At 37.6% G+C, this 18055-nt stretch overlaps 1 protein-coding gene across 2 annotated transcripts; it reads left to right on the top strand.

The window, feature by feature from the left end:
- The first annotated feature begins 8163 nt into the window (after window positions 1-8163).
- Window positions 8164-17655, top strand: LOC121373506 (perlucin-like). Of its 2 annotated transcripts, none has more exons than XM_041500175.1 (4): window positions 8164-8304; window positions 11440-11534; window positions 15080-15173; window positions 17400-17655. In XM_041500175.1, exons 1-4 carry the CDS (start codon window positions 8181-8183, stop codon window positions 17624-17626), a joined length of 540 nt encoding a protein of 179 aa, XP_041356109.1. In that variant the 5' UTR covers window positions 8164-8180; the 3' UTR covers window positions 17627-17655. The 2 variants fall into 2 exon arrangements, with proteins under 2 accessions (XP_041356109.1, XP_041356110.1); XM_041500176.1 differs by lacking the exon at window positions 17400-17655 and adding an exon at window positions 17130-17341.
- The last annotated feature ends 400 nt before the right edge of the window (window positions 17656-18055 follow it).

Genomic DNA, 18055 nt, shown 5'->3' with positions numbered 1-18055 from the left:
TCTATCAACACATGGCATTTTCACGCACTCAAACATTTTATAACTGTAATTTCAACGTCGTAATTGGTAAATCTGGACAGTAATCAAAAAATGGCGCCCATCCACAGTTCGTAGTTAAATATTCATACACCAACCGCTTCAAATAAATTATACCATACAAAATAGATCGCTTCAGACATTTTTATTACAGGTTAAAAGTTATTAAAATTACTTACGTTATATGTTTCTAGTGAATTCAAAATGTTTCTAGTTGGTATTGATATTTAATGCAAAAAATTAATATGAATTGTATTAATGATTGTAACATTGTCATTCTCTCATTCGGCTATTGACGGAAAAAGCCGAAACCACCATAGGGATTCGCTAATGTTGAGTATGAATTTCGTGTTAATAAAATAGTAAATATTTGGAAAATAGAGTTCACTTTTTATTTTAAAGAGGTTTACATTAATGACATGGTTATGTGTTTGGAATTATAAGAATTGAACGTGAATGTTTTTGAGTTTCATGCTAGTATGAAACGCAAAACCGCTTTACACACTTTAGTATGAAGCGGTTTTGCGTTTCATACTAGCATGAAACTCAAAAAATTTCACGTTCAATTCTTAAATAAAGGAAGGAAGAACATGGTTTATTTAACGACGCACTCAACACATTCTATTTACGGTTATATGGCGTCGGACATATGGTTAAGGACCACAGAGATATTGGGGGGGGGGGGGGGACCTGCTGTCGCAGATTCGTGAGCTACTCTTTTTCGATTAGCAGCAAGGGATCTTTTATATGCACTATCCCATAGACAAGATAGCACATACCACGGCCTTTGGTGTACCAGTCGTGGTTCACTGGCTGGAGGGAGAAATAGCCCAATGGGCCCACTGACGGGGATCGACCCCAAAACGACCGCACATCAAGCGAACGCTTTACCACTGGGCTACGTCTCGCCCCCTCATTACAATATAACGTCATCCCATTGGTCTAGACGTAGCAACGGGAGTTTGTTTATTTCTCGAAGAACGTAGATATTACGTCTTCAGGGAACGTCATATCTCATGTTTGGTATTTTGTCTTATTGAGCGTTATTGTTTTAGAACAAAACAAAATAAAAATAAAAATAAAATAAAATATGAACTTATAGCGTTAGTAGTAGTAAGTGCAATCTAATTAAAATTTGCTCCACTATTACATGTGGATCTAACAGCAGCCCGTTGGATCATGTCCAGTTGACCTTTCATTCGACCAATCAAAACCTTACTTGCAAAATCATGCCAGTGATTTGAAAAGAATTTGAAAACATTCGGGATTATGCCGAGGATATACGAAATGATTCGGGTGAATTACGAAGTATGCCGGAAACTAATTTCAATATAAAATTTTATATAAAATTTGTTTGAAGACGGAAAAAAACCCCGTGATGGTATTGAAATAGACCAACAAGTTTGCATTTTGCATAAATAGTCTCGACCGATATGTTTTTTAATTTGTATGCTCCCGAATAACGTTATAAAAGGCGAAGTGTAATTGGTCGATATTTAAATTGTTATTTATAGATGAAATGTCACCTGGACATGGGAGTCGATGTAATGCTATTAGATCTACTGGCGAGACCAGTAGAGCTAATTTTAATCAGATTGTAGTAAGTGTGTTTTAAATTTAATTAAAATTGTATTTAGCTTGAGATTATATGCTGATGATATTATTACCCTCGTGTGGTTTGGTATCATCAATTAGGGATTGTCTGTTATTTCTTTTACCACTGGTGTTGGAAGCGGGGAGGGCATGTGCTTCCCCTCCCAGCTTTTCAGATATTTTGCTTTATAATAGTGTAAAAGTGTGTAAATATAAAAGTGTGACCCCCCCCCCCCCCCCCCCAACTCTTTTGGCATCTTCCTACGACACTGTTTTACGTTCATCGGGGTATGAACAAGACCAAAAAAAAAATCATGCGCAAACTGTGTGAATCGACGATGAATTTTCCTATATCTGAATATTTAAAGTGACCACCTCTCTACAGTTAAGCCATTTATTCGAACAAGACTGACGATGAAATGCGTTAATATATTCAAAAGTAATACAGCTTTTTCTTGTCCTCTGGACAGGGTTAATCGGCTTTTACACGGTGCTAGAAAAATCTGTCTGACCCGGGGGTTAGATAAACCTGTGCGACCCGAGGGCTAGACGATTTCTACATACGTGTGACGTCATAACTCATGCTTTACAATGATTGCCGTCAGAATTCTCTTTGCCATTTCACGTTGTATCATTGTTTTAAAAATATTTAAACAAATTAATATTTTCAATTATCTATTTTTTGGTAAGTTGTTACAGTTTTATGTCGTTGCATGAGGTGGACTATATTTTCCCTAAGTATGATTAAATGAGTTTGTAGGTAAAATGTTTTCGAATCGTTCTACAATAAACAAACCGTCGCTTACAAAATTAATGTTTTGTTACTGAAATTAAATGGGCAAGAAAAAAATCTATCACCGTTGTGAGATATAGATAAGTAATTCCAACCCTCGGGACAAAATGTTTTTCGTAAGGGCCTCGGTAAACCTCGACCATCACAAAAAACATTTTGTCCCTCGGGTTGGAATTGCCTTATTTATACCTCACAACGGTGATATATTCTATTATTCTACACAAATCAGCTGTACCCTATCACATTTTATGGTTCCATCCCCGTGTGTAGGAGGAATACCAATACAGTAGGTATATCCTATTTGATATTTTTTCCCTTACCACATTTAGAAGAAAAACAAAAGTGAAGAAAAAAACAAAACATTTTCATAATTTATGAATCGAATAGTTTATCAATCCCCACCCCCAAAACATGCCACAAAACGAATATATTATTATTATTTATGAAACAACTACTAGATCATAGATAAACGTCCACACAAATTATGTCAATCATCAACTATATTCCGATACAATTCTCAATATACAGGCATCATTTTAACACTCGATCTGGATATCGCATTTCTTTGTGAACATGTTTCACAGTGTATGAATATTAATGAAGTATGAATATTAAAGGTTTTAGTGTATATACCTGATCATATTTCACATTTTTGTGATGTCCATTTTGGGTCATTTTCTATCTGATTATCAGCTTCCTACAATACTGCGGCAATAAAATATACAAGATAAAAACATCTGTGGGATGGTGCATATAAAATGATCCCTCGATGCTAATCCAAAACAGTGGCGTAGGAAGGTGCCAAAACGTGTGTGGGTGGGGTGGGGGCGGGGGGGGGGGGACTTTTATATTTACACACTTTTACACTATTATAAAGCAGATATACAGCAAAATATGTGAAAAGTGTGTATGTGTGCGTGTGTCGGGAGGGGGGGGGGGGGGGCACATGCCTCTTGCTCCCCGCTTCCTACGCCAGTGCAAAAGAGTAGCCAATGGAGTAGCAACAGCTGGTTTTCTCTTGCATTATTTCTGTGGTCCTTGTAATCCCACCACTACACTCCCACGCAAATTTCCTAATAATGTCACTTTGCACGTCCATGTCACTACAAAAATGGACTTGACCATTTTTAATGCAATGTGGCTAAACAACAAATACTCTATCGGTATGTTATAATAGGAGACAAAATAGTCCGAAAGGACGTAGAAACTGTGGTTCTTTCTACGTCCGGATATTTCTACATACCCTAATAGTGCAACAAATGGACACACAAACCAAAAATGAATAACCTACCGTACTCACTAAATGCCGATTGCAGTACTTGCTATTATTAACAAAGTAAATATTCCAACAACAACATAAAACAATGCCCGCCATTTTAAATTTGCTAAATAGTGGGAAGCAATTCGCCCTGCACATTAAGACTTAATGTGCGTTCTGTATTAGTGACAGAAGGGAGTAATTGTCAAAGTGGTATGTAATGTTTTCTCCATTTATTGTAAAGTAAATCAAGCCATTCATGTCCATTTTGTTATTATTACTATGGCAGGAGTTTTTACTATTTATAATTATATCACAGCCGTTATTTAAATCATTAGAAAGAAAGAAAGAAATGTTTTATGTAACGACGCACTCAACACATTTTATTTACAGTTATATGGCGTCAGACATATGGTTAAGGACCACACAGATTTTGAGAGGAAACCCGCTGTCGCCACTACATGGGCTACTCTTTCCGATTAGCAGCAAGGGATCTTTTATTTGCGCTTCCCACAGGCAGGATAGTACAAACCACGGCCTTTGTTGAACCAGTTATGGATCACTGGTCGGTGCAAGTGGTTTACACCTACTCATTGATTCTTGCGGCGCACTCACTCACGGTTTAGGAGTCGATATCTGGATTAAAAATACCATATCTCGATTGGGATCCGAACCCAGTACCTACCAGCCTGTAGACCGATGGCGTAACCACGACGCCACCGAGGCCTGTCTTAAATTATTACAATTATTGTACGTTTAGCATACAAGAGTTGCTGATTACAGAATGTGCTGGGTTAGGCATTAAACAAAATTGTTTTCTTTTTTTTTCGCTTAAAAAGTGTCACCGGCCTCGGTGGTGTCGTGGTTAAGCCACAGGACATAAGGCTGGTAGATACTGGGTTCGCAGCCCGGTACCGGCTCCCACTCATATCATGTTTTAACGACTCAGTAGGTAGGTGTAATAACACTACACCATCTTCTCTCTCACTAACAACTAACAACTAAAGACTAACCCACTGTCCTGGACAGGGCTCAAGTAGGTGAGGTGTTTGCCCAGGACAGTGTGCGTGAATCGTAATTGGACATAAGCACAAAAATAATTTTGAAATGAAATTATGTTCGATTACCAAATTAAACAAAAAAATACTGTTATGAAAATCTAATGGATATATATATTTACTTGAGCTGTCTGTCCAGGACAGTGGGTTAGTCTTTAGTTGTTAGTGGTTATATATAAAGAGAGGATACTCCCCGAGTGTCTTGTGATATAATTTATCAGCACAAGTTGATAAAAGTATGAAATCCGAGGCTTGCCGAGGATTTTATACTTTTATCAACGAGTGATGATAAATTATGATATCACAAGACACAAGGGGGGGGGGGGGGTATTCTTTTCATCATCCATTATCATTATTTTCATTTGCGACGGTTGTCAGTAATGTGGGTTGAATGTCAGCGGTAGGCAGGGCAGTTGCATGACGTCAAGGTTTAGCGCTCGTGACGTAACACCGTCTTGTGATTAAAATTTGGATTATAAGAAGTTTCGCAAGATATCGCAAATTATAGTGCCAGCGATATTTCTAATTTAATGGATCATATACATATATTATATATATATATATACATACGATATATATATATATTTATCATTTACTGACACCCGCAAAACAGATATTTTTCAATATTTTGTGATTAATGAAAAGATTTTTGGACTTAAAATGACAATTTATGATAGGAAGCCATTGATTGATACTTTTGTCCCCCCTCGTTACACATACAATAGCAGAAACACACAAAAAAACGTTCACTATATGCTCAACAGAGAAGAACAAAAGGAGCGAGCGTTGGACATGGTTCAAGAGGGGACTTCGTAAAGCCTTAGGACCTTCAGAGTCCATCCAAACTATTGGAACTCTTCATCATATACCGGGATTCATAATGGTCAACGTCGTTACGACACGCCAGTAGATCTAGTTTCAAACTATAAAACACGTGGAACCGGCATGCATCTCTATAATTAATAATGTTAGACTACAGCATAGAATGGTAAGGGAGCATACCCTAGTTTTTAAAGAGCACGTAAGGCATAACGGTACGCTTGTTTAGAACTTCGGTTTTGGCGACGGTTGTCTGATGGTATGGGGGGCAATCAACTGGAGTGATCTCATCATTGTCCACGATGCCCTTACAGACAGCCCAGCGTTATGTTGACGTTATTCATACTTTTGCGCCGTCACTTAGATTTTGACAATGTTACAAGATTACTCAGGCATTCCTGCATACACGGTTCAAAACCCAATTGAACACATGTGGGATTTTCGGTCATCCTGCGTCGCTGATTTTTACAGGCGTTGCAAGGCGTGGAGGAACATTTCTGTGGCTTATTTGAGATGTTTGTGCCAATCCTTTCCCCGTCGTGCATGCTTTACGGACCAATGTGGACACACCAGATACTGACCTTAATATGGGGTGGTGGTGGTGGTGGTGGTGGTGGTGGTGGGGGGGGGGGGTTGAAGTTTTCGATTTCGTATGGAACTCGATGATAACTGGCCATGTTTCCATGTGAATATACCAGTCATTAATGTCATATTACATTATCCATCAATTCATTAATAGTTTGTCGTTATTCGCAATGAACAGTTCTTTTTGTTTTTTTCATTGTGTTTCAGTATATATATATTATATATATATATTATATATATATATATATATATATATATATATATATATATTGTAAGTTGTAGAAGCATCACGAGGGGTATATGGCTTTTTATGTACCCTTTGTGTTCTTTTACCCCGAGCCGAAGGCGAGGGGGTAAAAGAGCACACAGAGGGTACATAAAAAGCCATATACCCCGAGAGATGCTTCTACAACGAATTTATCTTGCCGACATGTTAAACCATATAGCCAAATAATCAAAATAACGTCAGACAATAATTGTTAACAATTTATTAACGGAGCCGTACCACGCGGACGCGAACGAAACCATCCATCGATAAACGAGTTTTTAACTTCAAATGTTTGTAATACGAAATTGTCTGAAACAGATATTAATAAAAATAGAATAAAAAGACAACTTTTTTTTATCAGAAATGTATGTAGTAAAAAAAAAAAAAAAAAAAAAAAAAAAAAAAAAAAAAAAAAAAAAAACTGTTGCTAATCGCGCATTAATACAATAACACCACGACCGTAATTAGGTGGCCGAGTTCAACATTGCAGCTTTTAAAAGTATTGAAATATTGTATTTTATAGTAAAAATAAAATTAATTATGTATACTTGATTGATTATCAATGTTATTTATAATCTAATTATTGCTTTAGCATTAACTGGGGCGGCTGAAAACTGTTGGAAATTACAGACGGGGTATAAGAGAATTTGGCTCCGCCCACAGGGGGATAAGGGATTTGTCCAACGGCAAACAACCAATGAGATCAAAGAATTTTACATGAAGGCGAGATAAATATATATATATATATATATATATATATATATATATATATATATATATATATATATATATATATTATATATATATATATATATATATATATCGTTTGGAAACCAAATCGCAACACCGGTGTTTGTGGGAGCAAGTTTTAAGATATTTATTGTAAAAACAACAATATTTGACATACTTGACACCAATGCATTATTCATTTACAAACTCATTCGAACCACTTAATCAATATGAAGGAAACAGCAATTCATGAGTTTGTTTTTGATGGCTACTCTTGGCAATCTGCAGGTAACCTTTTAGTGTTCAGTCTCCCCCCCCGTTTAAAAATCCCACAAAAAAACAACCAACAACCCAAAAACCTTAATTTTAATCTAAAAATGAACTCTTCATATATATTATTCATAATTTGTCGACACTGTAGATTAGTTTAAACTATAAAAAGGTGGAACCGGCATGCATCTCTATAATTAATAATGTTAGAACGCATATTAAAGGGACATACCCTAGTTTTTAAACACTAAGGCATATTGTTTTACTATTAGAGCCGTTTTTGATAACTGTAATCATACTTTACTTAGATTTTGTTGTTCAGATTATCCATTTCCATACATTCAAAGTGTTTTTGGTCATCCTGGTATTTTTAAAAACGGAAATTCTGAGAAGTAACTTATGTGGTTGAGTTTTAGTCTATTTGCACCCATCAAATTAAAGCTACGAAATGTGTGGTTTGTAGTATAAACCTAGTGTTAATTTTAACTAAACAGGGTCTGTCCCTTTAACTCGCATCTTTTTTGTTGTTGTAATTTCATTAAAATACTTTGCGTGATGGCTATAAACAGAATAAACTTTAACATTTTTGTACGGAGATAAACTTTAGGCTTTTATTATGGTTTCCATTCTTTTCATAAAAAAAAAAAAAAAAAAAAAAAAAATTTGAAAATTATTGACGTGTTGCCTTTTTTTTTGTGTATAACGTACTGTTAATGCCTTTAGCACTTTTTAAGCTACGGTGTGTGGTATGGAGTTGACAACTTGACACCAATGCATCATATTCAGTTACTAAGTCAGATTGCTCATTCGATGTACCACTTTATCACCAAGATGAAGGAAACCGCAATGCTCATCAGTTTGTTTCTCTTGCTGGCTACATCTTGGCAATCTGCAGGTAACTTATTATCTTTTAGTGTTCAGTCTCTATAGTTTTATTATTTAGAGTACGCCATTAATAATGTGTGGTATATGTTTACTATTTAACTATTCAGATTACACCATCAAGATTAAAGCTACGGTGTGTGATATATGTTTTTAGTTTGTTTAACTATTCAGAATGCACCATCAACATTAAAGCTGTTATTTTTATTATGGTATTATATTATATTATATTATTACTATTCAGTTAACTATTCATCATATCAATTAAAGCTACGATGTGTGGTATATGTATCTTTAACTACTCAGTTTGAACCATCATCATTAAAACTATGCGTGATATCCTTTAGCTACTCAGTTTGCACCATCAGCATTAAAGCTACGGTGTGTGGTATATATTTACTATTTAACTATTCAGTTTGCATCATCAGCATTAAAGCTACGGTGTGTGGTATATATTTACTATTTAACTATTCAGTTTGCATCATAGGCATTAAAGCTACGGTGTGATGTATATGTTTGTCATTTAACTATTCAGAATCCACGATCAATATTAAAGCTACAGTGTGTGGTATATGTTTACTATTTAACTATTTAGTTTGCACCATCAGCATTAAAGCTACGGTGTGTGGTATATATTTACTATTTAACTATTCAGTTTGCATCATAGGCATTAAAGCTACGGTGTGATGTATATGTTTGTCATTTAACTATTCAGAATCCACGATCAATATTAAAGCTACAGTGTGTGGTATATGTTTACTATTTAACTATTTAGTTTGCACCATCAGCATTAAAGCTACGGTGTGTGGTATATATTTACGTTTGCATCATAGTTAAAGTGGTATGTATATTTTGTCTATTTAACTATTAAAGCACAGTTATGTTTACTATTTAACTATTTAGTTTGCACCATCAGCATTAAAGCTACGGTGTGTGGTATATATTTACTATTTAACTATTCAGTTTGCATCATAGGCATTAAAGCTACGGTGTGATGTATATGTTTGTCATTTAACTATTCAGAATCCACGATCAATATTAAAGCTACAGTGTGTGGTATATGTTTACTATTTAACTATTCAGTTTGCACCATCACCATTAAAGCTATGGTGTGTGGTATATGTTTTCTCATTTAACTATTCAAAATCCACCATCAATATTAAAGCTACAGTGTGTGGTATATGTTTATTAGTTAACTATTAAGAATGCACAATAAGCATTAAAGCTACAGTGTGTGGTATATGTTTATTACTTAACTATTCAGATTGCACAATAAGCATTTAAGCTACAGTGTGTGGTAAATATTTATTACTTGACTATTCAGATTGCACAATCAGCAGTAAAGCTACAATGTTTGGTATATGTTTATTAAATAACTATTCAGAATGCACCATCAACAAACATTAAAGGGACATTCCTGAGTTTGCTGCATTGTAAGATGTTTCCAACTAATAAAATATTTGTACGATTAAACTTGGATATTAAATATATTTTCTTGTTTAGAAGTGTCTCTATATTCCATGTGTTTATGGTCGTCTTAATATTTGTAAGAAGCCCAAACTGGGTTTTGTCTTATTTTAGAAAATGAAATGAAATTTAACCTAGTACAAATAGTAGAACGATCAGAAACACGTTTAATATGCAGCCACTAATATTATATTTTATTTTATTTTATTACAATCGTTAAAAAGTCTCTGTTAGTCGATACAATCTTCAAAATTGCAGCAAACTCAGGAATGTTCCTTTAAAGCTACATTATGTGGTATATGTTTATTATTTAACTATTCAGAATGCACAATCAGGATTAAAGCTAAGTTCTTTTTTATATGTTTATTATTATACATCTATATATGCTATTTTCAATTGTTTTACACAACAAAGTGTTATTAGACGTTGAAAAGTGTTATTGAATGCTAAACGTGTTATTGGACGGTGAATTCCATATTGGACGCACATGCTTTTTCCGACGTTAAAGGGACGCCACCCTCGTTTATTTACAAATCAATTAATACATCAATCTATTAGTTTAACATGCTTACATCTAATTAAGGTTCAAACGCTCTCGCTGTGGGTACAAACTCTTAACAGAGGAAGAGTTTGTACCCAAAACAATGAAGTCAGGAGAATGTTTATGGCAGGCTATGTAAAAAGAAATTCTTAACTGACCGAAAACATTTACAGCTCGGCCAAAATGTAAATTATTTGGATCATTTCTGAAGGACGATCCAAAAATAAATAAGAGCAAGAAGAGAGGATCGGACTATTTAACAATGTGGCGGAAAAAGTAATTGTTACATAACATTTGTTAAACCCAATATTTATTCAAATAAATGAAGTGCATCAGCAACATAACATTTTGAACGAAGGTCTAAAAAATTAAAGTTCTATCTATATTTCCACGTATTATGTGGCTTCGTTAAGACCGTTAAGGTGCACAGCTGGTAGGAACGAGATGGGTTGCATCACTTGAAGGCCTCCCCCTCCCCGAGTCAGTCATCGGCTATTCACGGCATAGTCCTAGAGAATAAACCCGAAACATTTTTCCTGTTAGTAGCAGGGATCTTTTATGTGCACCCAGGGCCGAATTTATAACTTGGTGTCCCGGGGCAAGGGCCCGGGGCACCTCAGGTTCGGGGACTCCTCAACATAGAAATTAAATTACATGACAAATAAAACAAAGAACTAATTTTATAACTATTAATTTTTTTAAATAAAGGAAGTCCTTAGTCTGGGGGTCCCTCTGGCAGGTGGGCCCCCGGGCAATTGCCCCCTTTGCTCCCTTATAAATCCGGCACTGTGTGCACCATCCCACAGACAGGATAGTACACATCACAGCCTTTGATATACCAGTCGTGATGCACTGGCTGGAACGAGAATTAACCCAATAGGACCACCGACAGGGATCGACCCTAGACCGACCGTGCACCAAGCGAGCACTTTACCATTGAACATGTTTATTAACAATTCGTGAGGAAAATTGCACTAAACCGTTTTCTAGGCCTCTTTTGAAAATTTGTTCCACGACTACAAAACCACATTTGATTCTTAAACAATAAACCCAGACAGAAAAATATACGACTATTTGTATGTTATATATGTGTCATCTTTAAAAATATTGAAACACGTAATAAAAGTTCTAATTTTGCAGATGCAAAGATATGTCAGAAGGGTTTTGTCAGCTACAACAAAAGCTGTTACTGGTTTTCACCGAAACTAATGCTTGCATCGTGGGCTGAAGCGCAGGTGAAAACCTAATTCGTGAGCCAAAATGGTAGGGGAGGGTCATTATTTGTCAAAACTCTGTCTTCTAAGCTGACCGCACTATCACCTACCTGCCTCAACTTCCTCCACGGGTGAATTGTCTGTGTACTTCCCTGCGCCCACCTAGCAACCTCGTCCTCTGCCGCTAATATAGCCGGACTGACCCATGGCACTAACTAACGATCGCCCGTAGTATATTAGGTGGTTACAAGTGCCTATTAACAATGCCAGAAGTAACCATTGAACACGCTCCAAATTGGCCAGACTAAGCCACAAGAGACAAACACATGAAATGTATGTGGGTTGATGTTCTTGTCTTCATCAAAATATATAACAATTTATAATTGCTTCTGTACATTTTACTAAACTGAGTTAGCAGTAAAATGAGAACATCTGGTCGATTTCTTCATAATTGGATTTAAAGGGACATACCCTAGTTTTTAAACACTAAGTCATATTTTTGACTATTATAGCCGTTTTTGATAACTGAAATCATACTTTACTTTGATTGTATGGTTTATATTATCAATTTCCGTACATTCGAAGTGTTTTTATTATCACAAAATTAAAACGCACGTGCGTCTGAGACGTAACAGTTATGGAGTCGAGTTTTAATCTATTTTTAGAAAGTATTTCACCATTTCAAAGTTACAGACTCATGTTTCTCTCAATTGCAACTTTATCCAAATGTGTTACAGGTTTGTAGATTAACGAAACTTAATGTTAATTTTCACGGGTTGAAACTAGGGTCTGTCCCTTTAAGTGGTGATTTGTTGCCTCTCGAGCAGGTGAATTCTCTGCTGTGTCTGTGTCCTCAAGAACAAGAGCATACGTCTTTTTTTTTATCTCCCCGTCTGTGGACCCATTGGGCTATTTCTCGTCCCAGCCAGTGCACCACATCTAGTATAGCAAAGCCCGTGATATATACTACCCTGTCTGTGGGATGGTGCATATAAAAGATCCCTTGCTGCTAATCGAAAAGAATAGCCCATGAAGTGGCGACAGCTGGTTTCCTCTCTCAATATATGTGTGGTCCTTAACCATATGTCTGACGCCATATAACCGTAAATAACGTTTGTTGAGTGCGTCGTTATATAAAACATTTCTTTCTTTCTTTCTTTTTTCTTTTTATCTGCCAATGACAGAACGTTTGCTCAATTGCTTGTGAGTGGATCATATCAAGATGCATAGGTTGTTTGTGTCTGATGCCAGCAGTAATAGAATGTTCTTGAAACATCAAACATTAAAAAAGTTTGTTTTGTTTATCGACACCACTAGAGCACATTGAATTATTATGTTATAATTATGTTTTTGTAAGGCCCTTGGTTTTTGAGGACATACTGTGGTGTAAATGTGACTGATTTGATCTTATACAAAGGCGTATTGATATCAACATGTGGTCAATATTCATGTGGTCCAAGCATATGCTGCTTACAAACATGTCTAACTGTTCTTGGTCGATTTTGTGCAACACCTTAAAAACTTAAAATTGACATATAGCTGAAAAAAACCTTTTCGTCAGCATTAGTATTACGCCCCCCCCCCCTAGTCTCTCTGCCTGCATGTCTATATATCGTCCTCTCTCTCTCTCTCTCTCTCTCTCTCTCTCTCTCTCTCTCTCTCTATATATATATATATATATATACTCTTCAAAAAAAGAAACGCAAAAGGGTACAAATGGGTTATAACTCCGATTTTATGTTTCCTACCGGTTCATGCTTTGTGAATATAAGGTCATTGCATGTCCCAAACACATTCCCACGGTTACATTCGATAAAACGCAGCTACTGTACAATAAAGTTCCAAAATGGGAATATTCGCAAAAAACGCAGCCACGTGCAAACCATGTCACCACTGCACGTGCGTTGTCTGCACGTGCAACATGAACACCGACAGTATAAAAGTGCAGGGTGTTCGCTTGCCTGGCCTCTGTATCTGGCCGACAGTTGACAATCCAGGACATGCCACGTCTCAGTGAACCGCAGAGAAACAATGCCATCGGCCGACTAGACGCAGGCGAATCCAGAACGGCCGTTGCCAGGGCATTCCATGTGTCCCCAAGCACCATCTCCAGACTGTGGGACCGTTACCAGCAACATGGATCAACACGTGACCTCCCTAGATCCGGTCGACCACGGGTCACTACCCCCGGGCAGGACCGCTACATCCGGGTACGCCACCTTCGGGAACGATCGACTACTGCCACCTCCACAGCCGCAGCAATACCAGGTTTGCGCAGGATATCCGACCAGACCGTACGGAACCGCCTACGTGAGGTAGGAATTCGTGCCAGACGTCCAGTTCGAGGTGTCATCTTAACACCACAACACCGTCGACTCCGACTGCAGTGGTGCCAGATTCATCGACAATGGCCTCAACTGCGATGGAGACAGGTGTGGTTCAGTGACGAGTCCCGATTTCTGCTCCGACGTCATGATGGAAGATGTCGCGTGTATAGGCGTCGTGGTGAACGTTATGCGGCAAACTGCGTGCAGGAAGTGGACAGATTCGGCGGGGGTAGTGTCATGGTGTGGGCAGCCATCTCACACACACTGGCAGAACTGACCTGGTCCACGTGCAGGGCAACCTGAATGCACAGGGCTACATTGACCAGATCCTCCGGCCACACATCGTTCCAGTTATGGCCAACGCCAACGCAGTGTTCCAACATGACAACGCCAGGCCTCACACAGCACGTCTCAAACGGATTTCCTACAGAACAACAACATTAATGTCCTTCCTTGGCCATCGACATCACCGGATTTGAACCCAATTGAGCATCTATGGGACGAGTTGGACCGACGCCTCCGACAGCGACAACCACAGCCCCAGACCCTGCCCGAGCTGGCAGCAGCCTTGCAGGCCGAGTGGGCCACCATCCCCCGGGACGTCATCCGTACTCTGGTTGCTTCAATGGGCAGGCGGTGCCAGGCAGTTGTCAACACACGCGGAGGCCACACCCGGTATTGACTCCAGATGACCTTGACCTTGGTGGTGTGTCCTATCACTTACTCACAATGGACTAGAGTGAATTGTGAACAATCCTGCAACATTTGGTAATTATCGGACTCACCATTCAATAATTAAATCAATTCTCCAAATGTTACGACAATGTGTTTTTGCGTTTCTTCTTTTGAAGAGTATATATAGCTATATATATATATATATATATATATATATATATATATATATATATATATATAATATATATATATATATATATATATATGTAAACGTATCTATCTAATCTATATATCATTGAAGTATATTTTGCCTGCTTTGTCTGTCTGCCCATATTTTTGTTTTCATTCAGACATGTTATTTGCTTGTCTATCTGTCCATTTGTCTAACATATTTATTCAATCATATATTTGCCTTTTCTTTCAGATATATTTTGTTTTCATTCACATATAATATATTTTGTTTTCTTTCAGATATATTTTGTTTTCTTTCAGATATAATTTGTCTGACTTTCTATACATTTATTTAAAATATTTATTCAATCATATATTTGTGTTTTCATTTAGGTATTCTGTAACACTATGAATTCCTACCTTGTCATCATTACGTCACGCCACGAGGACAGATTCATCCGGAGACGTCTGCAACAAAGACCCCTGGGTAACATATTTAAACATAAAAAAGAGTGTATACGAACGAAGGAAATGTTTTTACTTAACGACGCACTCAAAACATTTTATTTATGGTTATATGGCGTCAGACATGGTTAAGGACCACACAAATAGAGAGAGAGAGAGAGAGAGAGAGAGAGAGAGAGAGAGAGAGAGAGAGAGAGAGAGAGAGAGAGAGAGAGAGAGAGAGAGAGAGAGAGAGAGAGAGAGAGAGAGAGAGAGAGAGAGTAAAACAGCTGTCGCCACTTCGTGGACTACTCGTTTCGACTAGCAGCAAGGGATCTTTTATATGCACCATCCCACAGACAGGATAGTACATACCACGGCCGTTGTTGTGCCAGTTGTGGAGTACTGGCTGGAACGAGAAATAGCCCAATTGGGCCACCGAAGGGGATTGATCCTAAATCGATCGCGCATAAAGCGAGCGCTTTACCACTGGGCTATGTCCCGCCCCAAGAATGTATAGGTTGTATTTGTCCTGATAAACATGTATAGTCCAATCTGTGACATGTTAATGACGTAATAATTGTTCATGAATAAGTTTTTTAGCCACGTTAAAGTAATAGGTTACTGTTCAACCAATCAAAATGGTCTCGGTTCATTTGTAACCAATCACAAATATAACCTATAATACGTAACACCGGATGTTCACCAGGTGGGTAACAAAAAGAGGTTATGTTTTCAGCTACTGGCCCAATTGAAGGGGACGACAGGATTTGTCTTCATCTGTCAGTTTGTCTGTTCATCTGTTCCACATATGGTTTTCCGGACTTTATTTTCAACATGTAGAGATACAGATCACGTTTAAGTTCCATGGAGGTATAAATCAAGTGGGAGTTTCATAGACATGTAGTAGTGTTGGTATAAAGTGCTCCTACTGGCAGTAGCTAGTGGGAATTTCTCTATTAGCTCAGTTGGTAGAGCGCTGGACTATCGTACTGAGAGTCCGTGGTTCGAATCCTCACAGTGGAGTTTGATTTTCTATGTTACATTTGGAGCCGACATAGGCACTGGGTTTGTTCTTAACACAAGAATACAATTATAACCCAGTCAAGACCCGTAACAGTTCAACTGGCCGTAGCCCACAGCTCCAGGACATAGCTTCACTTGAGTGGGGAGTATGTAGTAGTGTTGGTATAAAGTGCTCCTACTGGCAGTAGCTAGTGGGAATTTCGCTATTAGCTCAGTTGGTAGAGCGCTGGACTATCGTACTGACAGTCCGTGGTTCGAATCCTCACAGTGGAAGTTGATTTTTTCTGTTACAAATATGCGCTCAATTTTCAATGAGTTATGGCCTTTGAACATGGGCAATATTCCATTCATCAGTTTTCCGGACTTAGCATTATTTAATAACACTGAGTTGAAATTTTGCATATACCCTTTCCTGCTTAACACTTTTGGAGTGTTTAGGCCCTTTCATTTAAGCGATATTGCTACCAACACACCATTGAGGGTTTTTTCACTTTTCGTAAAAACATTTCGTGATACTGACCTAATATTTTGTGTATAGCTACAGATCAAGGTTCTCTTTCGTGGACTTAGGTCCAGTTTTGACATCACAGTAACTTGACAGTGATGCGATCAGTGATAGTGTAATTGCATTATCGTCTTTAAATTAGAAACTGATATATTTCATCCCCATGAAAATGTATTGGGAAGCATTCTCAAAACTTTTCTTTTTTTAGATTTTGTATTTTGGATTCGTGCAAGCGATCTTATGACTGATGGCAACCATGAAAGGATCATCTAAACGTTTAACCTACTCCAACGGTTTCCACTGTTATTGTACTTTTTTTATTTATTTTAAGATTCAGTTTTCTGGATTGCTGCAGACGATCTCGTGACTGAAGGTAACTGCCAGCAGATGACAAAAGAATAACCTAAAAGTTTAACCTATTCCAACGGATTTCCAGTGTCATTTTACTTCGTTCTATTTTTTTTTGAGATTCTGTTTTCTGGATTGGTGCGCACGATCTCCTGACTGAAGGAGGTAATTTAAGTGGATGTCAAAAGGATCACCTAAAAAGTTTAACCTACTCCAACGGGTTTCCAGTGTCATTTTACTTTGTTCTATGTTTTTTAGATTCTATTTTCTGGATTGCAGGAAACGGTCTCCTGGCTGAAGGAGGTAACTTTCATTAGAAGCACCTAAAACGTTGACCTATACCAACTGACACCCAGTGTTATTTTACTTTCTTCTGGGATTGTTTTTCAGATTCTGTTTTCTGGATTGGTGCACACGATCTCCTGACTGAAGGAGGCAACTTTCAGTGGATGTCAAACGGATCACCTAAACGTTTAACCTACTCCAACTGGTTTCCAGGCAAACCTGATAACTACCAAGGAGTAGAGCACTGCGTAGAAATGAGAAAGGTCGCTGACTTCAGTTGGAATGACTGGTTGTGTATCTCTCACTTTGGATTCATATGTGAACAGTTTTAGAAGACGACAAATAAATCAGTATCACACGAGTGAAGACTAGATTTCAGATATACAGTTTGTTTGTTTTATTTATTTAACAACACCACTAGAGCACACTAATTTATTAATCATCGGATATAGGATGTCAAACTTTTGGTAATGCTGACATAGTCTATAGAGAGGAAAACCTGCTACATTTTTCCATTAGTAGGAAGGTATATTTTATATGTACCATTCCACAGACAGGATAACACATACCACAACCTTTGATATACATGTTGTGGGGCACTGGCTGTAACTAGCCCAAGGGGCCCACCAACGGGGATCGATCTTAGACCGACCGCTCATCAAGTAAGCGCTTTACCACTGGACTACTCCTCTCTCCAGATATATATAAATATTATCTGGCTGATTAATGGCTTGTTTTCTGGCACTAGACGATGTATACCG

The sequence above is a fragment of the Gigantopelta aegis genome, chromosome 5 (assembly GCF_016097555.1).
Source record: "Gigantopelta aegis isolate Gae_Host chromosome 5, Gae_host_genome, whole genome shotgun sequence".
Taxonomy (NCBI): domain Eukaryota; kingdom Metazoa; phylum Mollusca; class Gastropoda; order Neomphalida; family Peltospiridae; genus Gigantopelta; species Gigantopelta aegis.
The sequence above is the reverse complement of the archived record's forward strand: the minus strand, read 5'-3'. Positions and strand labels throughout refer to the sequence as shown.